The sequence below is a fragment of the Trachurus japonicus genome, chromosome 19, assembly GCF_045865225.1.
Source record: "Trachurus japonicus isolate A0001 chromosome 19, Traja_1.0".
NCBI lineage: Eukaryota > Metazoa > Chordata > Actinopteri > Carangiformes > Carangidae > Trachurus > Trachurus japonicus.
Window position 1 is genome coordinate 9,785,285 of NC_140925.1, and position 27,303 is coordinate 9,812,587.

The 27,303-nt window shown below is 44.4% G+C and overlaps 1 protein-coding gene across 2 annotated transcripts in view; it reads right to left on the bottom strand.

The window, feature by feature from the left end:
• Positions 1 to 4,552: 4,552 nt before the first annotated feature.
• The window catches only part of usp54b (ubiquitin specific peptidase 54b), a 76,657-nt gene continuing 53,906 nt past the window's right edge, over positions 4,553 to 27,303 (bottom strand). The window contains exons 8-20 of one of the 2 annotated variants that reach the window (XM_085762094.1): positions 27,018 to 27,164; positions 22,704 to 22,853; positions 22,145 to 22,337; positions 21,728 to 21,910; positions 21,143 to 21,362; positions 19,786 to 20,184; positions 19,419 to 19,546; positions 19,147 to 19,305; positions 14,533 to 14,680; positions 10,871 to 11,871; positions 8,553 to 8,680; positions 7,587 to 7,718; positions 4,553 to 4,678 (exon numbers count right to left, since the gene is read on the bottom strand). In XM_085762094.1, the coding sequence (XP_085618220.1) occupies positions 4,589 to 4,678; positions 7,587 to 7,718; positions 8,553 to 8,680; positions 10,871 to 11,871; positions 14,533 to 14,680; positions 19,147 to 19,305; positions 19,419 to 19,546; positions 19,786 to 20,184; positions 21,143 to 21,362; positions 21,728 to 21,910; positions 22,145 to 22,337; positions 22,704 to 22,853; positions 27,018 to 27,164 (3,078 nt within the window). In that variant the 3' untranslated portion in view covers positions 4,553 to 4,588. Of the gene's footprint in view, positions 4,679 to 7,586; positions 7,719 to 8,552; positions 8,681 to 10,870; positions 11,872 to 14,532; positions 14,681 to 19,110; positions 19,306 to 19,418; positions 19,547 to 19,785; positions 20,185 to 21,142; positions 21,363 to 21,727; positions 21,911 to 22,144; positions 22,338 to 22,703; positions 22,854 to 27,017; positions 27,165 to 27,303 lie in introns of both variants that reach the window. The other variant, XM_085762095.1, reaches the window with a different exon arrangement.

The following is a 27,303-nucleotide window of genomic DNA, read 5'->3' on the forward strand; positions in this document are numbered from 1 at the left end:
TTGTATGCAATTATCTTAAATACTACAAATAAACCGCAATGGTTTTTGTTTGTTTTCAATAACAGACTTTTTTATTTTCTACTGTACGTCCAAAAAATATTTGGGCAAATCAAATCATATGACTCCTTTCTGAGTAAAATTAACTTTAGTTTTCATACTGTAGAAACATCATTAGCATGTTAGCAGGAATTATCCTAGCATATATTTTTTAAAAGTGAATATACACTTTAATACATGTTTTGTAGGCTATTGAAGTAACTTTTGTTATGATAAAGTAAATAAATTAACAACGAATACATAGTTTACAGAACCATTTTCTGAAGTTAATGCCATGTTTTTGATTTTTTTTGTCAATTAAACATCAAATTTAATTTCTTTACTCACCAACAGCGATGGAAAAACAACTGCAATGTTGACTCTTTTGTCTCCCTCACCTTTTCTTTGACTTGCGTTAGCATGGTGCTAACCAGTTAGCCTGTAGACACAGCAGAGCACATTCAGTCTAATAAAACAATGTTATAACCTCTTAAAACCACAACAATCACCACCATGTGCTCCCAGCAAATATGACTTTGAATTCTATGCTTTGAACTCATTTGAAATGATCGTTTTGCCAGTAAAAACAAAGTGCTGTGGGAGTTTTGTTCTCAGCAGGAGGCAGAAATCAGTGCACATCTTACAACTGTCAAACTTCATCTTTGTTAGACAAGTGGAAATTTCACATGGCTCTTTGCTCTTTGTCTAATTCCCCCCCAGGAGTCAAAAATATATCTACTCAATGAAGTGTGAGTAAAATGTTCTGACTGTGGTAACCAAAGGCCTTTTTTTTTTCCCAGCACCATTTTTTTTCTTTCTTACATATTTTAAACCCAAGGGTGAAAAAAAATCTAAAAATAAAGATTTTCATTCAATTAATTTCAACTGCTTTTGACAGAAATAATAGTTTTTGGTTCAGATTCACCATAAGAGATGAGAGACTATTATTAACAGTGGTTTTACTGTTGTTTGAAAGCAAGTTGAGGAGCAAGGAGGTGACTGGTAGTCTACTTGCCAGCCCATAGGGCCCCATTGTGAACCCGGAAATGTTGAGTACCCCAAAGTTTTATGTTAGAAAATATACTATAGTATGGGTCCCCAGTATTCAGAAACTGCCGGATGCTAACTTATATATATTGGTCAATTAGCATAACAGACATAATTAGCACAAATTAGCATAATTGTCTATATGGGCAATATTTCAACAAAATTGACTTGGCTGATCTGGGCAATATTGGAGTGGTTTTAGGGGTTATTGATGATGCTGAATCCATTTCTGACATTTTCAAAATTCAAAATGGCTGTCTAAACCGGAAGTGACCAGATTTTAACCGCCAGTGGGCCGATTTTGATGGACCAAAATCTGGTCACTTCCGGTTTAGACAGCCATTTTGAATTTTGAAAATGTCAGAAATGGATTCAGCATCATCAATAACCCCTAAAACCACTCCAATATTGCCCAGATCAGCCAAGTCAATTTTGTTGAAATATTGCCCATATAGGCAATTATGCTAATTTAGGCTAATTGTGTCAATTATGCTAATTGCCCAATATATATAAGTTAGCATCCAGCAGTTTCTGAATACTGGGGACCCATACTATATATTTCTAACATAAAACTTTGGGGTACTCAACATTTCCGGGTACTCATTGTTGGCAAGTAGACTATGGAGGGTCGCTGGTTGGGAAAAGTGAGTCTGAACTCCAGCTGCTGCATCCAGAGGTTCATCCAGGTGTGTGTGTGTGTGTGAGAACAAACCTGTGAAGTGAGTGTGGTAAATGAAGACAGAGACGCGTTACGGTGGTTACGCCCCCTGTGGGAGTGCATTGGTAATAACTTTATTGCAAAAATACAGGTTCCCTCTTTCCCCGAGCAACACCACCCCAGAACTGACACACATAGTCTGAACACACACCCACAGACATTAAACCGTCTCCAGCAAAGTAACTCCTCACTCTCCTCTCCTCTCCACCTTCCTCCTCCTTTAACCTCTGACCTCTGACCTTCGTCTCATTCACAAACACACACTTTCATCCTTTAGTTTTACATTCATTCGCTCTCGATCTCCACCTCGCTCTCTCTCTCTCTTTATCTCTCCTTGTTGCTCTCTTTTTGCATTCCATTGGATGAAACGTAGTAAGTAGATGCAGAACAACAAAGTTCACCAGCAGCATTAAACACGAGACCTTCCTCCTCCTCCTTCTTCCTCCTTCCTCCTCTCGTTTCGTTTCCATGTGTCTCTCTCTTTGCTAGAGTCCATTGAGAGCGCCCGTTGGTGGGTGGGTGGGTGGGTGGGTGGGTGTGTCTATCTCCGCCTCCAAACTGTCTCTGATACAGGATCGTGAGGGAAGGTTGATTTGCATAGCGGACTCATGCGCTACAATTGGCTACATTCTCCCACATCCAGAACCCAAACGAAAACAGACAAACGGACGAACGAACGAACGAACGAAGAAAAACAAAACGAAAAATAAAATTACAACAACAACAAAATCGGAACCTAAATGAGCAAAAAAACCCAAAACAGCAATGTTAATAATAATAATAATAATAATAATAGTAATAATAAATATGCTCTCTGAGTTAAGTGCCAACCTTTGGTTTAGTTACAACGATCGATCAACATCAGTAAATTCTTGAAGAACTTCTTCACATTGGCCAGTTGTTTCATAAGGACTCTGTTATTTTATATGATAGCTAATAGAATAAAGCATATAATAATAAAGATACTCTACACATGTCAGAATGCTACTCAGTAAAGGGGGAGTGAGTTAAGTTATAACTGTTATAACATCACTGTATAATAACTGTTCATACAACTGAGGAATGGTTGACATCTCTGAAGAAGATAGCTCACTGGCTGAAAATATACCTCTAATACATATATATCACATAAAGCATAATCATATTAGACATGTCACTGTCTCAGGCTGAAGATGAGCGTTTTTTTTTCCTATTCACATCTGAGGTCTCGAAACCAGTTTCAGTGGGGTGGGAGAAATAATAATTGTAATAATAATAATAACAAAAAGTGTGAATTCGTAAGTGCCACTGAAGTTCACCTGAGGCCTTTTTTTTTCTTTACAGTAAGTAAAACAAAACGCCTTCGACTTCTTCTCCTCTCCACCTGCTTCTCATCAAACAGCCTTGGGAAAGTGCACTTCTGCCGTGTAACCTTGCAAAGCGCACTTGAGTCGTCTCTAGTTTCATTGATAAAGCGTAAAGAAGAGAAAGGGGTTTCCCTAACCTACATTCTCTCAGTCCTTCTCCACTTTCCTTTCCCCTTGCCGGCCTATTTCTGGTGCTACCGTTTTTCTGTTTTGGAAGAAAGAAAGCAAGCGAGAATAAAAGACAGCAGGAAAGGAAAGAGGGAGAGGAAAGAGGCAAGAGAGAGAAAAAAAAAAGGAAGCGCTTTTCTTGTTTAATCTCCCGGTAGAAACGGGAGAGCTGTCATTAGGTCGGCGAGCGGTTTGGGGGGGCGGAAACTCCAGCTAGACACTTGTGAAGTGCACTCCACTCGTATTTGAAATGCAGACATGAGGAAGTACCACTTTAAGTTTATCAATATTCGTTAATTATCATTATCAACATTCCATAAGGTCTTATTAATTAACATACAGGTTTCATACATGAGTTTTTCTGTACATGACTTTTTAGTTATTAGAGAGTTCGGTCTCGGGCGGGTTTACTGTGCGCGCACACAGGAAGAAGAAGAAAAAAAACCAAACAAACCCCTAAAACTGAAAAAGAGAAAAAAAATATGGCTGTCCTTCTGAAACAGACCCAGTTCGGCTACGTGTGCGTCCAACAGGAAATGCCCGTGAAGAAAGAGGAAGAGGCGTGGCTACTTGGTAAGAGCCCCCCCCCCCTGAGCTGAGGGTCCTGTGGGGTTGGAGGGCGAGTCTGCCGAGGGCTCGTGGGGGGTCCGGAGCCCCGGTCGGTCGGTCGGTCGGTCGGTCGGTCGGTCGGTCGGTCGGTCGGTCGTTGAGCCTCCGACGCCAAAAAAACTGACAACACCACTGAAAGCGGCATGCTCGCCAGGCTGACTGCACAGGGAAACCCTCGGGAGACCCAGGGGGAGACGAGAAAAACAACAGTCCCGGGAAGTAGGAGGGAGAAGGGAGAAGGGGGGGGGGTTGAGGTTGTAGTTTGGGGGTCAGAGTGACTGCATAGACAGAATAGTAGGTTAAAGGAAGGGAGGGAGGGAAGGGGAGGGGAGGGGGAAAGGAGGAGGGAGGGAGAAGGGGGCTAAGCGGGGTGCTGCAGGCGCTGAGGGAGGCTCTACGTCAGTGCAGATGTGCATGTGTGCGTGCATGTGTTTTTTTTGCGTGTGCATGTCGTTTTTGAGGGAGAGGGAGAAAGAACGGGGAAAAGGGAGTTTTGAGTTTGATTCCTCCTGAGCCGATTCCAAGTCCAGGTCCAGGTCCAGGTCCGTCGTCGTGGCGCCGCCGAGGAAACCCGTCGCTGCTGCTGCGGCTGCTGCGGCCGCCATGTGGAAGCGGACAAACGGACGGACGGACGGACGGACGGACGGAGGTGGGGGGTGAGACCTTAGTGAAGCAGAGTGGGACTCTGGTCGGACGTCGCCAGCTTGACCCCCGTCAGACACAGCCAGAAACTCCCTGCACCGCCCGACAGCTCCTGGACAAAGAGAAAGAGAAAGAGAGAAAGAGAGAAAGAGGATGATGAAGCGCAGGTCAGCCAGGACACAAAGATAAGCGGGAGGTAAACACGATGAGGGCAAGACAGCGTAAAAAAAACAAACATCTGGGGAATAAAGCAGATGTGGACTGGAGAGTTCATAGAGCAGAGGGTTGGAGATGGTGACACCTCCATCAAGGTTAAAGAGATTAAATTAATACTGATGATATATATTTAATAGCAAAAAGAGTAGAGAATCTTGGCGTCGTGTAGAAATCCCTCAGATCGATGTGCATTAGCCCGAGCTCCTGCAGCGAGGTGTGATTCTTTATACTCTGAAAGTGAGGAGGTGTAAAAAATAAATAAATAAATAAAAACCTGAGCTGACACCTTTTGCTTGTCAAGACTGTTTGTTTCCTTTTAAGTTCTGCGAAAGGAGAGGAAACCTCATATGACACAAACAAAAACCAGGCATGTTGACGCATCCTCCTGCTCCACGACGACGACGGAAAATAAAATTCTTCAAAAGTTCAGAGATACAAGAGGAGCGTAAACTTGCCCCATATTCTGCTGTTTGCTCTTATTTAAAGGGATAGTTCAACATTTTGGCAAATTGGCCCATTGCCATAATCCCTATAGTCATAGCAGTAGGTTCGTTACCTTTAATTGTCGGTGCAAGCTGTTTTTAGAACGGTGGAGCAGAGCCGTGAGCTGCTCAGAGCTACGCTATGGAGGCTAATGGGATTTCTTGGTTTCCCTCATCAAACTCACAATCGAACAACTCCAAAACGCTCTGGTGGACAAGTTGTGAGCTGCACATTCACCACGCTATGAGATAATAACACAACGTTACCAGACAGAGTTGTTTTAGAGGTAAATTCGTGCAAAACCGCTGATGCGCGTTCCCGTCGGGCGCAGTTTTTCAGCAAGCAGTCTCTGTATTTCCCTCTAAAACAACTCTGTATCATAACGTTGTGTTATTATCTCATAGCGTGGTGAATGTGCAGCTCACAACTTGTCCACCAGAGTGTTTTGGAGTTGTTGGATTGTGTATTTGATGAGGAAACCAAGAAATCCCATGAGCCTTCGTAGCGTAACTCTTGAGCAGCTCGCGGCTCTGCTCCACCGTTCTAAAAATAGCTTGCACTGACAAATAAAGGTAACGAACCTACTCCTAAGACTATATGGGCCAAAATAGTTGAACTATCCCTTTAAATTGACACTTATTCCACAACTTAATTAAATCACAGAGCCTTGTTTATTCTTCTTTGAAGTGGTTATCTCAGCATCTACTGTAGTTGCAGTTTAGGGGAAACAAAATGCGGGGGATTTTGTCGCTGCTGGAAATTTTTAATTAATTTGACACATGACAGATTCGCACAGGGATGAAAAAAATCACCTTTGGGTGTCCACAGTTTTTACAAATCAGTGCACATCTCCCCAGGATACGGCCATGTGCAAACAGGGACTTAGCCTACTTTTGTGCCAGATGGGTCTTTGCTTTGCCAGAAAGTCAAATGTTCAACCAGGAAAAATGAATCTCATCTGGCACGCAAAGTAGCTGCACCAAGAGGAAACCCCAGTCATAATAAGTTCACTGTCGTTTTCCTTCAAAGGTTTACACATGTGAGGTTACACGAGCTCAGCCCAGCGCAGTGTTTACCTGTGAAGCAGTGGAGGGAGGTGGTGATGAGGTGTTGGTGATGAGGAGGATGGAGGAGGAGATGATAGTGGTGGAATAGCAACAGGGACTCAGAAGAGAGGAAGTAAGCAAGGAGAGGCACTGACATCGGCCTGCTTCACCTTTGAGAGAGACAGAGGAAAGAGAGAGAAAGAGAAAGAAGAAGAGGAGGAGGAGGAGGAGGAGGAGAGCGAGAGGACAGACAGAGAGGAAGACGGAAAAAAGCGGGACAAAAGGGAGAGGAGAGACGAGACAAAACAGCGGTGGGGGAGAAGAGCACAGGGGGGTGGGGGGGGAATAAAAGCAATGCGTAAAAGTTGCACACACAACGGTGGGAAAAAAAGAATCAGGCAGGTAGTAGGGAGGTTAAGCCCAAAAAATAGGCCTTTGACTTCAAGTCATGATGCAAAGCTCCCCTTTGGCATGGAAGTACCTTAGGGTCATACAAATAAATCTATCCTAAGACACAAGTGAGATCACACTTTGTATCCGAAATAAACACGTTTTTAAAATGCCTTTTTTTAATTGAGAAAACGCATGTTAAAAGCACATTACATTTAGAATGTCCATATAAACTCATGCAGATCCCCTGATGCCTTCAGCTCCTGGATGACCTACCTATAACTAGTTACTGCTTGTGTATGTTGATTTAAAAAAGTTGAATTTACATTAGAAGTCAACTTAAAGTCAAAGGAAAAATGTTTTTACTGTTCTCAAATGTAAACATGGGTCACATTGGACCCTGTACATTATTTAAGGCTTATATAATCTGATACTTATTTCAAATTAGCCATAATGTAATGTCTTGACTGGACCTAAGGCTTCCTATGTCAGTCCACCCTACAGATTGAAAGGCATTAGATCCCTGTTCATCATTCAAATTGAGAAACAATCCTGACATATTGCAATCATGTCACAAATAAGCTGTAGATAACATCCAGGAGCTGAAAACATTGTAGTTTATATGGACATTCTAAATGGAATGTGCTTTTAACATGCGTTTTCTCAATTAAAAAAAGGCATTTTAAAAACGTGTTTATTTCGGATACAAAGTGTGATCTCACTTGTGTCTTAGGATAGATTTATTTGTACGACCCTAAGGTACTTCCATGCCAAAGGAGAGCTTTGCATCGTGACTTGAAGTCAAAAGTCGCTTCACCTCCCTACTAAGGTGCAGTTCAAGAGCGCGGCCACAGGGGGGCGGCAGAGGAGCAGCAGGTCACTCACAAAGCTGCGGGTGGCGGTGAGGCGGCTGCGGCGCGAGGTCACCATGGTGCCGCTCAGGCTGCGTCCCATTCGCCTCACGCCCTCGCCGTCGCCGGGCGCCGCCCCGAAACGCAGGTCCCGCAACGTCATTGGCTGCAGAGGAGGAAGAGGAGGAAGAGGAGGAAGAGGAGGAGGAGGAGGAGGAGAGAGGTAGAAGAGGAGGAGGAGGAAGAGGAGGAGGAGAGAGGTAGAAGAGGAGGAGGAGGAGGAAGAGGAAGAGGAGGAGGAAGAGGAGGAGGAGGAAGAGGAAGAGGAGGAGGAGGAGAGAGGTAGAGGAGGAAGAGGAGGAGGAGGAGGAGGAAGGAGGAGGAGGAAGAGGAGGAAGAGGAGGAGGAGGAAGGAGGAAGAGGAGGAGGAGAGAGAGGAGGAAGAGGAGGAGAGAGGTAGAGGAGGAGGAGGAGGAAGAGGAAGAGGAGACAGTCTGTGAGACCACGAGAGGAGATTTCTACGGTGGCCCTGAGGTGCAAATCACAACGGCAAAAGAGAAAACAAACAGTTTTTCTGTTTTGTTGTTGTGTTTTCTCTTTTTGTGTTGTGTTTTCACTTTTATTGCTGTTTTTTCTCTTTTTGTGTTGTGTTTTCTCTTTCTCTATGTGAATAAAAGTAAAAAGGTTAAAAGTGCTGGGTTCAGGATGCTTACTGTATAGTGAATGAATCAGACGGAGCAAAAGTTTTTGCAGCTAACTGAGGCAGTTTTACGCTTTTACAATTTTCTATGTGGTTTTATTCCACTTGTGCCGTCACATTATATTGATAAATTACAGGGAAGTTTTCATAAATTGATGAAGTATGAGTGGAAATGATACAACTTTTGCTGTTGTGTTTTCTCTTTTGTTGTTGTGTTTTCTGATTTGCTGTTGTGATTTGCACCTCAGGGCCACCGTAGGTTTCTGTGTGTGTCTGTGTGTGTGTGTGTGTGTGTGCTACCTTGTTGAGGTAGGTGGGGGTGCTGGTGCAGTCCGCCCCGTACGCACTCCTCTCCATGTCTGCGTTGGGGGTCTTGGAGCGAGCCTGCCCTCCCACCCTGGATATGAGCCTCTCTGACGGGCTGCAGCCTGAACACACACACACACACACACACACACACACAGAGGACAGAGGTCCAAGCAGAGAAATAAAAATTAAAAACATTTCGTTTCGTCACACACACGTCAGTTTATTCGTCATGAATCATCTTCTGCAGAAGCTTTTCATCACACTCGCTGAGTGATCTCTCCTGTGTTTGTATCATTTCCACTCATACTTCATCAATTTATGAAAACTTCCCTGTAATTTATCAATGAAACTTTGGATTTTGGCAGAAATTTAATAAAAAAGCTCAGTGAGTTAGTGAAGTAATGTGACAGCACAAGTGGAATAAAACCAAATAGAAAATTGTAAAAGTGTAAAACTACCTCAGTTAGCTGCAAAACTTTTTTTTTTTGCTCCGTCTGATTCATTCACCTTTTTGCTTTTATCCTCATATGTATTATTGTGTTTTAATACACTATGTGTTTTTATGTATTTTACTTCAGTGTTTCATGATCTGTGTTGTTTTCTCTCCATTGTCATGTACAGTATTTTCCCTTTGCTGCTACAGTATTTCAAATTCCCCCTTGAGGATTAATAAAGTATTCTATCTATCTATCTATCTATCTATCTATCTATCTATCTATCTATCTATCTATCTATCTATCTATCTATCTATCTATCTATCTATCTATCTATCAATCAAATATATATAAAGACGATTATATGGGAAGAGCATTTGTTTACTGTAATAAAGACTCCACAAAAGACATTTCACATTTGTATATTTTCCTTGACTCAGTAGAAAACAAATGTAATATACTGTCACATGCATTAATATGAAGTCATCGTTACATCTATAACACCTGCAGAAATAGTAAAAAACTACTCTGTCTGACTCATTTTCCATTATTATTATTTCACTCTCCCTGGTGCTACGAGCATCTTGCACTTTAAGTATCCTAAATGGGAAAAACAGCACTTTACTCTAGAAAACTAGCACTTTAACTAACCAGCACTTTAACTTATCAGCACTTTAACTAATGCTAATTCCCAGTGGTGTTCTCCTACTTTTAGAATGAGGAGATGTATGTGTTTTCAATGTAGTCCCCCGGTTGCCCAAGGGGTAACAGGTGTGGGCTTTTGTGTTTATCTGTGCCTTTCTATGTCTTGGGCCTTTCTGTATTGCACTATGTTGTGTATTCTTTGGCATCTGTATTTTATTGTGTTTTGTATTGTGAGTGTCAGGACTACAGATGGAAATTAGCCCGAGGGCTAAATCTGGTACAACCATCTTTTCATTGTTTTTTTTTTTCAATTGACTAATGGTAATGTACACTGTCCTGTTTCAATAAACTAAACTAAACTAAACTATAATTTCCCATGATTTGCTTGTTTTACCAGACACACAGTCCAAATTCAAACAATCTTTATTAAAGGGATAGTTCAACATTTTGGCAAATTGGCCCATTGCCATAATCGCTATAGTCATAGCAGTAGGTCCATTACCTTTAATTGTAGGTGTAAGCTATTTTCAGTACGGCGGAGCGCAGCAGCTGGCTGCTCAGAGCTACGCTATGGAGGCTAACGGAATTTCTTGGTTTCCCTCATTAAACTCATCAAATTCAACATCTCAAAACTCCACAGCGCTTTTGTAGACAAGTTGTGACCTGCACAACCACCACGCTATGAGATAATGACGGAACCATACGAAACGGAGCCGTTTTCGAGGTAAATACAGGGTAAATACGGAGACTGCTTGCTGAAAAACCGTCCCTGAACGCAACGCGCATCAGCGGTTTTGTATGAATTTACCTCGAAAACGGCTCCGTTTCGTATCGTTCCGTCATTATCTCATAGCGTGGTGGTTGTGCAGCTCACAACTTGTCTACAAAAGCGCTGTGGAGTTTCGGGATTTTGTATTTGATGAGTTTAATGAGGGAAACCAAGAAATTCCCTTAGCCTCCATAGCGTAGCTCTGAGCAGCCTGCTGCTGCGCTCCGCTGTACTAAAAATAGCTTACACCTACAATTAAAGGTAACGAACCTACTGCTATGACTATAGCGATTATGGCAATGGGCCAATTTGCCAAAATGTTGAACTATCCCTTTAACACTGTAAAGAAATAAAATCTGAATGAGGCAGTTTTTGCTTGATGAACGTGTTGAAGGTGTGTGTTGTGTGTCTGTGTGTGTCTGTGTGTGTGTGTGTGTGTGTGTGTCTGTGTGTGTGTGTACCTGTCCTTCCAGCCTGCAGACTGGCCTGGTAGAGGGAGTCGAGCTCGGAAAGCTCGGCCTCTTCGCAGGGATCGCCGCGTTGCCCCGGGGCATGCTGGGAGCTGTAGTGCCCCGGGGACGACTGGCAACTGTAGCTGTAGCTGTGGCCGGACGACTGCGGCCTGATGGGGATACAGCAGTCCGGGGGCGTGCTGTAAGGCGTCACCACGGCGTCAGGGCGGTCCAGACTCCAGGAGGACCAATGACGTGTGCAGCCGCTGCTGTCGACGGCAACGGCAGCGGCGGCGGTGGGGGAATGGGGCCGCGGAGGCTGCCAGAGCGGCGTGAGAGGTTTCCTTGGCCCGGAGGCTTCCAGAGGGGAAGACGGGGGAGGAGGAGAGGAGGAGGAGGAGGAGGAGGAGAGGGGGGGCGGAGGTGGAGGGGGAAAGGAAGGGTGAGGGTGAGGGTGAGGGTGAGGGTGTGTGGGTTCAAGGTGTGCGGTGTTAGTGTGTGTAGTATCCCAGAGACGCAGAGGAAGCGAGGGCAGCGAGATGGCTAAGTGCTTCCCCAGGGGTCGGACGCTCACCCCCCCGGCCTGCAGCAGCTCACACAGCCTCACCCCCGACCCCGACCCCTCCCTCCCGTCCTCGCCTCCTGCCTCCCCCCCTCTCCTCCTCCTCCCCCCTCCTCCTCCTCCCAACACGCACCCATAACCACCCTCCTCTTGCTCCTCTTCCTCCTCATCCGCCGCCGCTGCTGCCCCTCGGCTGGAGGGAGCGTAGGGGTGAGCGATGCTGAGGGTGAGCGGGGGTCGATAGGGGGGAGGAGGTGGCGGGGGAGGAGGAGGAGGAGGAGGAAGAAGAGGAGGAGGAGGGGGGGAGGAGGGCAGGTCCAGGTCCAGGTCCAGGTCCAGGCCCAGAGCAGCAGCAGCGTCCTGGTTGGGGGGGGCCGTCGCTGCCTGGTCGTCCTCTTCCTCCTCCTGATTGGGCGTCAGCAGTACTTGGACCGGGCCAGGCTGTTCACTGGAGGGGAAACAGGAGGGGGGGGGGGGGGGGGGGGAGGAGGGAGGGGGGGAGAGAGGGGGAGGGGGAGGAGGGAAGGAGAGTCAGTCAGTCGGCCGGCCGGCAGCACCACCATGAAAAATAAATAAATAAATAAATAAAATAAAAAAAACCTCTGACGTCAGGTGAGTTACTGCATAGAGGGAAGGTCACAACAGCAAACCAGGATAAACAAGCGCGCGCATACACACACGCACAGACACGCACACACGCACACAGACACGCACACACACACACACACACACACACACACACACACACACACACACACACACACACACGCACGCACACACATCCATAGAGAACAAACAGCTACAAACACACAATGATGCAGCCTTGTGCAGGCATCGTGCTGAGCTGTGCATGGGATTCGCTGCCATGCCGGTTATTATCATCATCATTATTATCATTATTATTATTATTATTATTATGAGTGAAACACAAACTGGACTTCCTGATCTGAACATATGCAGCTCGAAAAAACAAAACAAACAACAACCAAACACCAAACACTTTAATCCAATTTTCCAAACACCAATCCACTCCTCTGCTGCTGCTGCTGCTGCAGTAGATCAACGATGGGAATAAATGTGGTGCTGCTACAGTTCAGCCTCACCACTATATTACTTTATTGATTTACATACATTGATATGTGGAGGATGTGATATATGTTGAACATTAGGGCGTCCGTCCTCTCTGTGGAGAGACGACGCGCGCACACACACACACACACACATAGTATGTCGTAGTAAACTAGTGTGTGTGTGTGTGTGTGTGTGTTGTGTGTTGGCATGTGCGAACAGCCAAGTCTGTAAATTTGTGTGTCTATTTTGATGTGAGTGTGCGCGCGGACCTGTACGTGTCTACGTTGAGTGCCAGCCCCCCCTCCCCCCCTCCCCCGTCTCCCCCATCCCCCACATTACTTTTCCCGTTTCTCTTTTCAGCCTTAGTAATTACCCAGCAGGCTTTGCAGCAGCGAGCTATAAATCAGAGGCTTGTGTTGATCAATAGAGGAGAGGAGGAAGGTAATAAAAGAGGCTCAGCGCTGGAGCTTTACCTCCTCCTCTTCCTCCTCCTCTTCCTTTCCTTCAGTTCTGCTATTAACACTTTGGATTTACAGTTTTTGTCCATTTCTAACAAATTTCGCTTCAGTTCTGATGAAACCAAACCCCAAAAAAACAAAAAACTAAACCCCAACGTTAATGTTAACACGCCTCCAATCAGCCGACTCCAAATGCAGCAGCAGCAAAAGTCTCCTCCTTAATGGAGGGAATGTTTTAGATGAGATTTTAAGCTTTAATGACCACCTTTAAGGCACGGCTGGGATTAGCTCCCGACTATATTTCTAACTTGTTAACTCCAGTGCGAGCCTGAGTTTCACCTCCAATACTCAGAGGTCTCTGTAGTTCGACCAGAGGAGGCCAGACCTTTTCAATCAAGACGAATAGAGAAATTAAAAACGACAACATGAATCAGTTTTTGTTTTTCTTCCTCATTTTTCCATATCATTTTGACTTTCTCCTTAAAACTGAGAAGCAATAACAAATCATTAAGTATTAAAATGGCTGCTATCTAAATTTCTGATGATCAACTAATCAATTAATCAACTCCTTTATCACAGTGTTTTTATCATCATTATTCAACTGTATTAAATGTAAAAACAGCGTCATCATCTGCTCTTCTAGATGTGCAGCGTCACTCTTTTTAAATGTCAAACTGGACATTGTTTGACTCAGCACAAAACTCACAGAGACAAACAGCACTAAGACGTCAGGAGGGAAACAGACTGACTTCCTGTAACACACACACAAACAAACAAACAAACACACACACACACACATACACATACACACAGCAGAGAGCAGAAAAAACAACAAACCACAGCGCAGGAATCTGTGACTGCAATCGCACGGCGGCAGCAGCAGCAGCAGCAGCAGCAGCAGCACACAGGACAGAAAACACAGTGACGGACTGCAGCTTTTACAGCACACACACACACATAAACACACACACATACAGTAGGGACAGATCAGCAGCGCACAAAGAGCAGAGGGAAGCCTTGGCAGCGCACGGCTACAAAAAGCAGCAACAACTACAATGAAGGGGAAGCAGTGAAGCAGAGAGCAACTCGGCCTCTCTTTTTTATTCTCGATGGCAACACAGAGCCCGGCGAAGCAGGGTTTTTTTTCTTTTTTTTTACTGCACTGCAACAAACACACATACACAAAGGAGGGTAAGAAGTTACTGTATATAGTCACACAATCACACACACATACACACACTCAGGCATACAGCAGGATGTGAGAGTGCAGTGCTGGGAGAGGGGAGGAGGAGGGGGGTTACAAAAAACAGGCGAGTTCTGGGGATTTTGGACAGCCAGAGCTGCAGACGCACACATGAGGGTGTTGCTGCTGTTGTTGTATTTTTTTTTTGCATCCAGAGGACACACACAGAGGGGTCCTGAGGTCAGCTTGAGCCGAGGACACACACAAAGTGGAGGGGGGAGAAGGGAGGAAGGAGGAGTGATACTGGGGACAGGCACCGTTGCGGTTGCGGACACATAAAGGTGAAGGGGTGGGAGGTGGGAGGGGGGAGGTGGGGGGGAGGGGACAGTGGCGGTACCTGTGAGGCCCCTGTGGACGGGCGCTTCCCGTGTCCCGTTCCATTTCCTGTTCCTGCCTGCGTTTGATTGGACCCCCAGTGCTCCTCATGCACGCAGCTACAGCCAATCCGCTATGAGCGTTAGCCTCATGCAGGGGTCTGAGCACAGCTGAAGATGTTAACAACAGAGCGGGAGATAAAAAGGAGAAAAAAGGGAGAGAGAAAGATATAGTGACAGAGTGGCGAAGAAAGGAAACGCAAAAAAAGGTGAGTGTGTGGGGGATGGAAAAAGAAAAAGTAAAAACGAAGAGTAAAAAGTTTAAGACAAGAGACAAAAAATGGAGGATGAAAGAACAGGTGAGACAAAAGGAGACAGAAAAGAGAAGCAGAGCAGAAGGAGTGGTTATGAGGGGGCTGGCATGCATTACGCTCCTCTACTGTAAGTCAACATGTGTGTTTTTTACACATTTATAGAGTTGCAAAGTGGGAGGACTTATCTCTGCAGACAGTCCTTTCATACATAGGGAAAAATGACCAATTATGTTCGACTATAAATACACGGTTCTCTGATTTAAAAAGTCTAAGATTGGATCATCTGCATGTAAAAAGCTTTGTAAGGGAAGTCAACTACAACTCCCAACAAGCTTCACTCCAAGAAACAGAGCTTGTGCTACTGTTTACAGTAGCTACAGTCAGAAATGACACAAGCAGATGAAAAAAATCAATTAATAATCTGGATTTTTGTTCCCAAAGAGAAGTGGAGATTTGCTACAGAGGCTGAGGCTCATGGGTATTGTAGTTTATTAGCCTTGTGCCGTATCAAACTGAGCTGAAATGGACAGATATACAAGCATCTAAAGATGAAATTTAACATTTAACAAACAAATGGAAGTCAAAGTCGTCGACATATATTGTTCCTTTGGTGTTTTGTAACTACAGTGAAGCTTAGACTGTTTTGATTTGACCGTTAGCTTGTGTTGGCAAATGTTATGTAGCAAAATGTTAGTTGCACCTGTGGCGACAATGGCTGCTGTTTGGCAAAAGTTGTATTGTCTCTGAGGAAACAAGCAACCAGAGAGGAAGATTTTCAAAATGGGGGTAAAACAAACAAAACAGAACAAAAAAAACAGAAAACAAAAAAAAAAAACTTTCAGGCTCAACATCTCATCCCACTTCGCAACTCTATTGCAAATGCATCAATATGTAAATTTGTACTGTAGTTAGTGAGTCAAAAAGTCAACATCAGATAAGAGAGGAGCAAAGTTGAGGCTACGTTCATTAAGCCACAGACACCAGACTTGGGTGGTGGTGGAGAGGGGAAGAAAGGGAAAGATCAAAAGATTTGTTTTTCGGAGGAAGGAAGCTTTCTTTAGCGCGTAGCCTTGTGAACGCACCCTGGATGTTAGTTTGTTATAAAAAAGAGATGCAGAGGAGGACAACAAAAGAGCAGCCATCACCCGTCTTGGCTGGATTTTGCATACTTATGGGTGACTAGAGACAGAATAACGGAGGGCTGATGGCAGCTCTGTTGTTGTTGTTGGCTGTAACGTCCTCTAAAACACTGAGGCAGATTGTCTGGAGTCTGCCTGAAACCATTGATACGGATGTGGGAACCCAAATTCTGTTATGTAATCGCACTGATAGTGATGCCATCTGTTCGTTCGCAAGGCGTCCTTTCACTTCATCAAGGTTGAGTGTACTCGCAGGGATGTGTGTGTCTCTCTGCATGTGTGTGTGTGTGTGCGTGTGTCAGGTACATAGGGCTGAACACACTGAAGCACACACAGTAGGACAGACAGGACACAACATAATAATCCCCGATATAGATTTAGTTAGTACTGAGCTGGAGGGGAAAACCTGCACACCTGCAGTTCATACATGGCTCTGTCTCACACACACACATACACAAACACACATATACACACTGTTTCTGAATATAGAAACACACACAAAAACTAAAAATAAATAAAATTCGAGGATGCATGGACCAAATATGCATGGAAATACACACAGACAGACAAACAGAGCTGCTCCGCTATTTCAGGAAATGCCTTCAACACTGGTTAAAACACTGACTCAGGTATCACTCAGTGTGCCGCTCTATGCACCAATCTGATACCACATTATTTATTAATGAGTTTCACACTCGGATAAAATGGCAGTTTTACCAGAAATTAATTCCTCTCTACTGCCACAGATGTTTCCAGCTCAGGTATCAGAATCAGCATCGAGAGGGAAAAAAGTGTATCGAAACATCTCTCACCTATATAAACATTAATATGGACAAACGTTTTGGAAACACCAGAAATATCTTTGGAAGTCTAAAGTCAAATAATCAAAGTCTTTTTCAAGTCAGGTCGCCAAGTTTAGATGCACATCTCTTAGTTCGTTTCAGTGTATTTGTAATTAAACAGTGTGAACATCATTAGTAAACTACAGCACAACAACAGCTGTTAAAAGGATAGTTCAACATTTTGGCAAATTGGCCCATTGCCATAATCCCTATACTCATAGCAGTAAGTTTGTTACCTTTAATTGTCGGTGCAAGCTATTTTTAGAACGGCGGAGCAGAGCCGTGAGCTGCTCAGAGCTACGCTACAGAGGCTAATGGGATTTCTTGGTTTCCCTCATCAAACTCATCAAATACACAATCCGACAACTCCAAAATGCTCTGGTGGACAAGTTGTGACCTGCACATTCACCACGCTATGAGATAATAACACAACGTTACGAGACAGAGTTGTTTTAGAGGTAAATTCATGCAAAACCGCTAATGTGCGTTCCCGTTTTTCAACATTTATTTTACAGTTTTTTAACAATTGCTATTTGGCACTAACCACGGAGAACAGCTGAAGCTAATGGGAATGTCTTTAGTTTTCTATGTAAACTGAAGAACTTGACAAATTAAAAATTTGACCTGATAAATATTGTTAGACACAGATTAAAGGGGGACAGATAAACATCTGTGCAAAACTTCATTAAAATCCGACCACAACACCGACTCTCCACTGATTGTGACACCAAAGTAAAAAGTCAGAGGATCCGTCCAACAGGATCCATCGTCCGGGGACCATGAATGTTTGAACGAAACTTCAAATCTATTCATCCAATAGTTGCTGAAATACTTTGGTCTGAACTGAACTAAAATAAGAATTAAAAAAAGAATCGATATGAACGCCAGGATTTTTGTCCCTGTAATCAAGCTGCATTAACACTGGATCCTACACTTCCCATAAGTCACCTCTGTACATCTTTTGCTGAATGTGTTAAACGTTTGTAATATAAATATGAGATTATTCAGCTGTAATAGGAAACTGACCAAACGCCTCCAGAGCCACAGCAGATTTCACAGTCTCAGCATCTCCTGTGGTTGGAGTCAGTTCATTTTAATATATATTTTAAATTCGTGAAACGTTCCTTTAAATATAAAACTTGAGTCAAAGTTGTGTGTCTGCAGCTCTGAAACACACAATCTCACACACACACACACGAAGTTACACTGATCCAAATAATGTATGTAAATGGTTAAAATCAACAAAGAAGCATTTTAAAAACACACATACTGTACTGTGTATGAGGAAAAAACATAAAAAGAGTACACACACACAGTCAGTCCACACACACAATCAGTCCACACACACATACATACACACACACACTGTAAACTCTCTAGAGTTTGGCCGGGACATCAGAGCTCTGGACTTGGACTTGGATTTTCATTTTTAAAATAGGAAATCAGTGAAAGAGTTTCCCACTTAGCTGGAACTGTTAGACACAAACACACGCACACAGACACACACACACAACCTTAATCTGACCAAAAAAAAACACTTACGTATGACACACAAAAACCCAGTATATACAGTCCCGAGTTGAAACAGACAAATAAAAAAGTACTGACGGAGGGAGACAGATGGAGAGACAGACGAACAGATGGGAACGAGGACAAAGAGGAGGTCAGACAGAAGCACGGACATACAAGTCACTGTCACTGCTAAACTAGACAACAGGTGATAGTGTGACCTTAAAGCTGCACCGGGCAAGATTTTAACATAAAAATACACTTAATCACGCAGTGACGCAAGAGCTTAAAAATAACAACACATAACGGAAAAAAATTAAAAAACAGCCTCACACCCCTCCAATTTGAAATACCATCGGTTTGATTCAGTCACAGTGAGAATAGAAACTTAAAGGGCAAAATGAACTAATGAGGCAGCGATGGTTCGTTGATATCTGAGGTTTAAAGCGTACAATGTCGCCTTGTGCAGCTTTAAATGCATTGACATTCTTCTTAAAGGGTCAGTTCGCACAAATCTTACAAAGAAAACATATAATTTCACCTCTCATCTGCAGTATCTTGCTATGCAGATAGTGAAGTTTGGATCAATAGTCCCTAAGAATTAACCTCCAATAAACTGATGGAGACACAGAAATCTAAAGAGAGACGTATCTTAAACTATCTTCATGGTTTGATACCACTGGAGAGGTGATGAGAAAATATGTTTTTTCATAATTTGGGAGAACCGACTTTATGAAACTTTTGCTCTTCCCGAGAAACATTTAAACTCCAACAACGCCTCCACCACCCACTCCTACCCTCTGTTTTTCTTTTCATCCTTCTTTCATCCGTACCCTGGTGTTGGAGCTGGTCCAGGTCCATGAATTTGCTGGGTTTGGGGTTGAATCCCATGGCTGCCTCCCGCTCGGCCTCCCTCCGCTTCTGCTGCTCCTGCTGGCGGGCTCTCCTCGCCACCTCCTCCTGCAGCTCGTCCAGCTCGCTGCGCCCTGAGCCTGAAGCCCACACGCAGATGCAGATGCAGATGCAGAAAAGAGCGATGAAGACTCAACGTGTGGATCTAATCTATCGTGGGTGGATATAGTATGCACAAATACTGTACACACACCTGTGATGGTGCCGCTACCCCAGCTGGGCGAAGGCAGCTCCTGCAGGATGGCACCACTGCTCTTTGACTTGGGCACCGAACGCCATGAAGGGCCGGACATCAGCACCCGTTTTTGTTGCCCCACCTCCCTGTGGAGAGAAAAAAAAAGAGAGAAGATGAAATCCAAAGAGACTAAATGTTTAGAGAGCAGACGATGTGTTCACTGATTGATTTGTTGTTAGGATACACCACAACTGTCGGGCCGTTTGTCGTCGTTAAAGTCACTTCTGTGTTTGATGCTGATAAAGTGAAACTGAACAAAGAAACCGGAGCAGCAGCGGAGACAAAAGAGTATAGAGGCAGTAATTGTTATTTGTGGGTTTCCTACCTGTCGGGGCTGCTGCTGTTCCTCTCGCTGCTCTCGTAGCCACTCTCCATCCTCTGAATCAGACGTGGCTGGTGCTCCACCCCTCTCAGAGGTGGAGGGGCAGGGGGGCCCATCGTCCGCCCGCTGCCCAGAGACCTGGGCTGCCCGACCAGCCCAAACCCCGCCTCCAAGTCCCCACCGACCTCCCGTGCTTCCGCCTCCTGCGGCCCCTGCTGCTGTGTGGGTGGAGCGGGTCCCGCCGCCGAGGGGAGGGGGGAGTCCTGGGGCTCCGGGGGGAGGGAGGGGCCGGGCAGGGTGCTGTACCCCAGAGAGGAGCCTCGCTGGCGGGTGAAGATGCTGTCGATGTTCAGGGCCTCTCTCCTGGGCCTCCAGGTCGGCCGGTAGCGGCCTCCAGAGGAGCTGGAGAGCGGGAGAGGACGACGTTACACAGGATGTTACATGGTTTTATTAGGTCATTTCCTATTCAAATACAAGCTCCTCGACTTTTACAAACTACTTTATCTGTGAGTGAAATTCTCTTAAAGCAAAGTGGAACAACTCCTTTTATACGGTAATAAAAAAAAGTAAAAATATATGACCTACAAAATGACTTAATTACAGTTCAGTCAGGACACTCACATAAGAGCTTGAACCATTTATTGCAACAATAATGTTTTAGTTTGGTGATGCGGTTCTGCTCGTGTTGAATCCGAGAAAAAAACATGAGACGACAACAGACTGAGATATTCAACATTTGATGAACATGAACATGTGTGGGAAGAAAGAAACATTCAAAATTCACCATCTAAATGCTAATGCAGGCGAGGACAGGCAGTGGTGTCGCATCACGTGCTTGTGTTCAGATAACTGTAAATATTGAGATGGAGTTGCGTGTTGGATATTACTGAACAATATGAGAAGCATGTGACCATAAAATGACTCACTGAACTCACATGTGGGCCCATTAATGAGCAAATGTGAAATTAATTACTCTAAACTCTTTCTTTAAACGCTTTATTTCATTGAGAAAAAGCAGCATAATTAATAATCTGGTGCAAATTCCAGAGTAACATCAGTCAGTAAAACATACATTTACTTAACTCTATGTTTTTATGCTTTTTCTTGTTAAATTGTAGAAAAATATTCCAATATTTCACAAAAAAGAAACAATTATACAAATGGCTGCAAACAGAGATTTGAGTAGGAGATATTTTCCTCTTTGCACATTAATCATGTGACCCTTTGAAGGGAGCCTGACCTCTAGGATCCACTGGACTAAATAATCTAATTATAACCACAACAGTCATGATGCATCAGTGTTAATTATCTAATAATGTGCATGTTTGCATGGTCTGAATGTGAATCAGCGGTGTAATACCTGGACTTGCTCTCGCTGCTGGTGCTTTCATCCTCCCAGTGGGGGCCCCCGACCCCTCCCTCGCAGCCCCCTACTCCTGACGAAGAGGAGGAGGACAGGGGTCGAGAGGAGGAAGAGGAGGAGGTGAGAGGCCGGCGGGAGGAGAGGAGGAAGACGGCCGTCTCCTTGTACTCCTGCAGGGGAGGAGAGGGAGGGCGGGGAGGACCCTCCACCGCTGACTCTGAGGAAGACGGGGGGGGGGGAGGTGGAGAAAGAGCGAGAAAGTAAATCCAATAACATTTTTATTTATCCCACAGGGGCCAATTATGTAGGCAGCAGTGCAAGTAAATATGAGAATAACCACTAACGAGGCACATAACCTGAAGAGTCTGCAGTGATGAAGCACCGGGACAAACATCTCACTTCATTTCCACTGAAATATGAAAACTGACCTCTGTTTGCTCTTTCTTGTACCTACATGCTTCCGCGCTTTATCTAACTCTCTGAAAATACAACGCGCCCGCTTGTGTATTTGCCGTTTTGGCGCTTCCAAACCTCGAGTGAAGGTGCAGCTGCGCTCTGTTGAGAGAGTACACATAAGTTTACCTCTGGCGTCAGCACCGTGCGGCGGTGTGCCGATGTCGTAATTGCAGACCACCGTGGTCTGGGATTCACTGGAGAGGTGGCTGCCCGTGGACTGGTGGAGGGGTCGGCTGCGAGAGGCGCGGTGACTCGAGCTGTCCGTCGAAGAGTCGGTGCGAGTGTCGCTGGATATGGACGGCTCCCGACCTGAGAGGAAACAAAAAGAAAAGATGACCTTTTTTGGTTAATCCTGCATCTCCGTATGTTTACAGTCAAAGGCAAAGGGAAAGAAGTTCAATCTCTGCAGCGTAGAGAGAAGCAGAGGCTGGATTACAGGGTTGAAGGTCAGAGCTTTAAAGCTATAACCTTGCATGCCCCCCGGATGATAAACACAAAGTAATCTGATCTGATCTGTAGCAGAGTGTGTCATCTTTGCTGTACCGGAGTCTTCGCTGTCGTAACCAGCCTTGCTGCTGCAGTGCTGGAGCTCCAGCTGCGGGTTGGAGCTGGTACAGGGGTTGGGGCTCTCCTGCAGTATCACCGGCGTCCCACGGGGGTCAGCGTAGAGCAGCAGCAGGGGCTGATAGTGGCCTTTGATACAGCGAGACACCACGTCCTTCCACTTAGGGCCGATCTGGAGGTGCAGCAAGGAACCACACACACACACACACATACACACATACATACACACAAAAAAAAACACACACATTCTTCAGCTTTGCAGCACATAACACATGCTCAAGTGTCCAGTAAATGCAACACAAGACCGGTTTTAGCAGCGAGACCTGCACTAAGATTTTAACAGAGACGGATATTAAATCTTTAAACACAGACCGGACCGTGCAGCACTTAAACTGACGTACAGAACAGGTCCAGTTGTAGCTGCGCTCACGGTGGAGATGCAGCAGCAGCAGCAGCAGCGGCAGCAGCAGCAGTAGCAGATGCTGCACGGTGCACCCTCCCCGTGTTGCAGCATGCAGACTCCAAAACTGTGTCTCACCTCTTTGACGTGGGCGTCGTCGAAGTACATCCACTTGCGTATCTTGGTCTGGAAGAAGAAGGTGGAGTAGTGCTTGCCGTAGTAGCACACCATGCCCACCAAGTAGAGCTCCGCCTGGCGAGCCCTCTCCTCTGTCACACGGTAGAACAACTACAGAGAGAGAGAGAGAGAGAGAGAGGAGGGAGGGGAGGAGGAGGAGGAGACAGGGAGGGAGGGAGGGAGGGAGAGATGCAGGGAAGAGAGGGAGAGGTGTGCAGTAAGGGGGGGAGGAGATAGAGACAGAGGAGTTAATGTGAATACAAGCACATTTTTGCTCACCTAGTATATCTGCTGTATGCAGTAATCCCTCACATGCTGCCTTCTCTAAAACTCCTCACTTTCCTCTCATTGTGAACTGCACACACTCACACACACACACACACACACACACACACACACACACACACACACATATAACACACACATATATCTCAGCGCTGCATGTACTGTATGCTGCAGAAACAACACACAGATCTCACACTGATGCCTCAGTAAGGTCGGCTGCTGCAGACAACACACTGCTGCTTTTTGCATGTTTTACACAAACATGACCACATGTTAGAATAACCCTCCAAGTAGCCCATCTTCACCTGCTGCTGAAAAGTCCCATGTGGTTCGATCCATTAAATGACAAACTGACAATCACTGATTGCTAATTCTAGTCAATTAATCAGAAGTCTACAAAAGGTCAGACAATAATTTCCATAGCTGAAGTTTTAAAACCAAAACTTGGCCATAACAAAAGAAACGACAGACACAAAAAACAATCTATTATAAATAACGAAAAAGCCAAATCCTCACATTTATGACGCTGGAAGCCAATGAGTGTTCAGCATTTCTGCATCATAAAATGACTTACAGCAAAGATGAATCAATTAAAATTGTTATTTTATTGTAATAGACTCATTGTTTCAGCACAATAATCTAATCTGAGGAGAGAAAGGAGATAATAGAGTGGCAGGGAAGCAGAAATGAGAGTAAGCAGATGCAGAAGAGTGACAAAAAAGAAACAATGGGACATATTGGATGCAGATGGAGTCACTTTTTTCTGATCTTACAGCTACACAAAAGCAGCAAATTCAATAGATTAAGCCTCCGATTCCTATCTAGCAACCAGCTTCCTCTCACAGCAGTGGGATGAAAAGAGAAAAAAGACGAGAGAAATGGCAGCAGGCGGAGGAAAGAAGACAGAAGATAGAAGATAGAGGAAAGAACTTGACTCACTATAACACATATTCATATTCAGTGATCCATTATTCATACGTATCACTTCTGAATGCGGCTGGAGATGTTACAGAGGCATTAAAATGCATCAACATTACTCAGTCATGACACAGAGAATCAGGGGTCAAACACGTCACATATGTGTGTCTGTGTGTGTGTGTGTGTGTGTGTGTGTGTGTGTGTGTGTGAGGTGTGAAAACTGCAGCAGGAGACTCACTATACAAGAGTAATGAAAGTCAGGTCGATAGTGTGTGTTATAATTTGCTGTGTTTCAGAGTCTGCTGGAACGAGATTGGTTCTGTTTATTGGACTTTACAGCAGCAGACACACACACACACACACACACACACACACACATTTTTTATTCTGTCTCTGTATGTAATCATTTAGTCCTTGATGTGTTTCTGAACATAGATTTGTATTTTAAAAATGAATGTGTGTGTATGTGTGTGTTTGAAGATGCTTCTGTGCATGTATTTTTCTTGCTACTGTTTCTTTCAGAGCACCTGAGTTAAAGTGTTGATCTTCAGCGCTGGGACAAAAGACTCAAAGGGATCTAAAAATGTATGTTTTTATCCTTTTAACACTCTGGACAAAGAAAAAACCCCCCAAAAAACACACTTTTACAACAAGTATCCTAGAAATCCACATACAGTAGTACCAATCTCATTCAAAGAGGAGGCCTTTTCATCCATGGCGTATTGTTATGATGCCTTCAAATGGGATTGGGTCTGAACTGTTTATGTTCACTTGATGAACATAGAAATGCAGAAGCCTGACGTGACGGGACACAAATCTGAAAGCCCTGTGATTCCAGTGAAATGTAATGACACTAGAAGTTTTGGTACTGTAACACTTTATAATAACTACACACTACTAAGCATTAGTTAAAGCAGAAGTAAGTGGCCCGGTCGTTTTGGCTAATGCTGCGTTCCAGGCAGGCTTTTGAAATTGTAAATTACAGCTTCAAGTCACAACTTACGACTTTGTAGCGTTCCAGGCAACCCACTCGTGTTTTTCCGACCTGTTTTACCGGTGAAAGTCACTATAACGGCCACTCGTAACTTCCGACCCGTGAAGTCGTACCAGATCGAACTGGTACGACTTCACGGTCGGAAAAATACGAGTTTCCTTGAACGCACCATAACAGTCCTCGTCCCTACGTCACCACATTCACGGCGTTCCTTGGCTGCACACACAGCCCTGCATGCCGTTCTCTCTCCTCATTGGATAAAAACTGTAGGATACGATAAATGTTTTCTCCTCGGCTCAGAGCAGAGCAGAGTGACTGACAGACCCGTGTTTCAGTCCAAACACTCTATGTAAGTGATTGCTGTCGGAAGATATAACTATTTAAGACTTATATTAACACAAATATATCACTTACTTCTGCTTTAACTCATACTTCATAGTGTTATCAAAGGTTATAATGCCTCCTCTGAGGAGCGCTACGCCCGCTGCAGGACAGATTGGAGGCTGCAGGGAGTCGCTACTGGAAAGTAACAAGTGAGGCCAGGGCTAACTGGTTAGCCTTAAACTTCAGTACCGGGAGAAAAAAAAAACATGACAGAGACGAGTTTAAACTGGTGTTGCTTTCTGCTGCTGGAGAAAGTGACTTTGTGACTGAAAGGATCAAATCTGATGTTCACCATGGAGCAACAACAAAACTTTCATACAGTATGGCACCATCTAACAGCAGAGTGGGACTTTGAGCTGAAACCAAACATGCTCACTATAAAACACCGACCTGTTAAGCAAGTGGAAGATGAAACGATCTCCAAAAGGCATAAAGTTAAACATGAAACACTCTTTTGCAACATTTTTAAGCAATATCAGTGTTTTATTTTTGTTTTCTACAGTTTTAAGAGTGAAAAAGGGAGAGAAAAAAGCAGCAGCCTGCAGAAGAACGGGAAACCCACGAGACTTGAGCTCTCAGATAACTTTGACCAAGGTGTCAGACAAGATATTTACTATTTACAAACTGTGATAGTTTCTAAAGGGGGGGCTGCTAGGTACTAACTATGCAGGGTGGCCAAACCGTTGCTGCGGTCTTTATCCTTTTCTGTCATTATGAAAATGTAAAAGATGAAAGAATTGGAGATAGCCAGCCCCTACTTCAAGGTAGCAGCAACCTACTTATTACTTTACCCTATTGATCCTATTACTTTATTTTATAAATTTCACTATTTATTCTTTTACTTTCTTATTTTGCACATGAGTCAATCTGTCACTTTCTTGTCTTCTCTTAGTTCTTACCACTGTTATGGTTCTTACTGTCTATTTTACTGCTTATTTATCTTGAGTAAGTATGTTTTTTATCCAACTGTATAACAGAGATGGTGCAATATTGTGACTTAGCTGGCAGTCTACGATGTGAATGTTAGTGCAATGCTGTATTGTCTGTTTGTCTGTTATTGTAATTGACGGGACGTTGCTGTGTGCACTTTTGCCCAAGACAAATTTCCAATAAAGTTTATCTCATCTCATCATCATTTCATCTTCCACTTGCTTAACTGTTCACATTAACAGACCTTTTGACCAGGGGTGCCCAAACTTTTGCATGATGCCACACTGTCTATTATCATGATAGCGTATTAACATTTGCACTGAACACACATCAGGTTTGGATACATTAGGTCATGAATCATCTCGAAACATTGTGAAATCTCGCCTTGATGCTGCTAGTTGGAACATCAGGGAACACCAAAGTCATCGGGTTCATCATCACTAAATCATGAATGTTTGTGGCAAATTTTCTGACAGTAACTGTGGACCACACAACCTGAGATCGCCCTCACCAGAGCCCGGCCACACAGGTATTTATTTTCTGTTGTCACAGCCTTGTGAGTCGCCTCAACAAACAGTTGGGATTTATTTCTTCTGACAAACATCTTACAGTTCCTAGAACCTCTGGCTCATGGGCACACACAACGTGCACAAAGGTCTCCCTGCTAACAAATACGGAGCATTGTGTCTGTGTCTGCTCACATAGGCATGCATAACATATGATAATGTGATAACGAGTGTGTAATGTGTGTGTGATCCCCTTACGTCTCCCAGGCGAAGGCAGGTCCCCAAGCTGTGTATGACGTCCTCTGCCAGGTCAGAGTGGTCCGAGTCCCACACCAGCCCGATGGACACGATCTCCGGCGAGTTCATCAGCACCCGGCGGATACGCAACACCTCACCACAGTTACTCTGAGGGACAGAGGGGGGAGAAGAGAAAAAGCATGTTTAGTTTTTAGTTTAGTTTAGTATGTTTATTTCGGTCTCATAAAAACAAATACAATAGACAAATATAAAGGTATAAATACAAAACAAAACAAATCAGAACAAA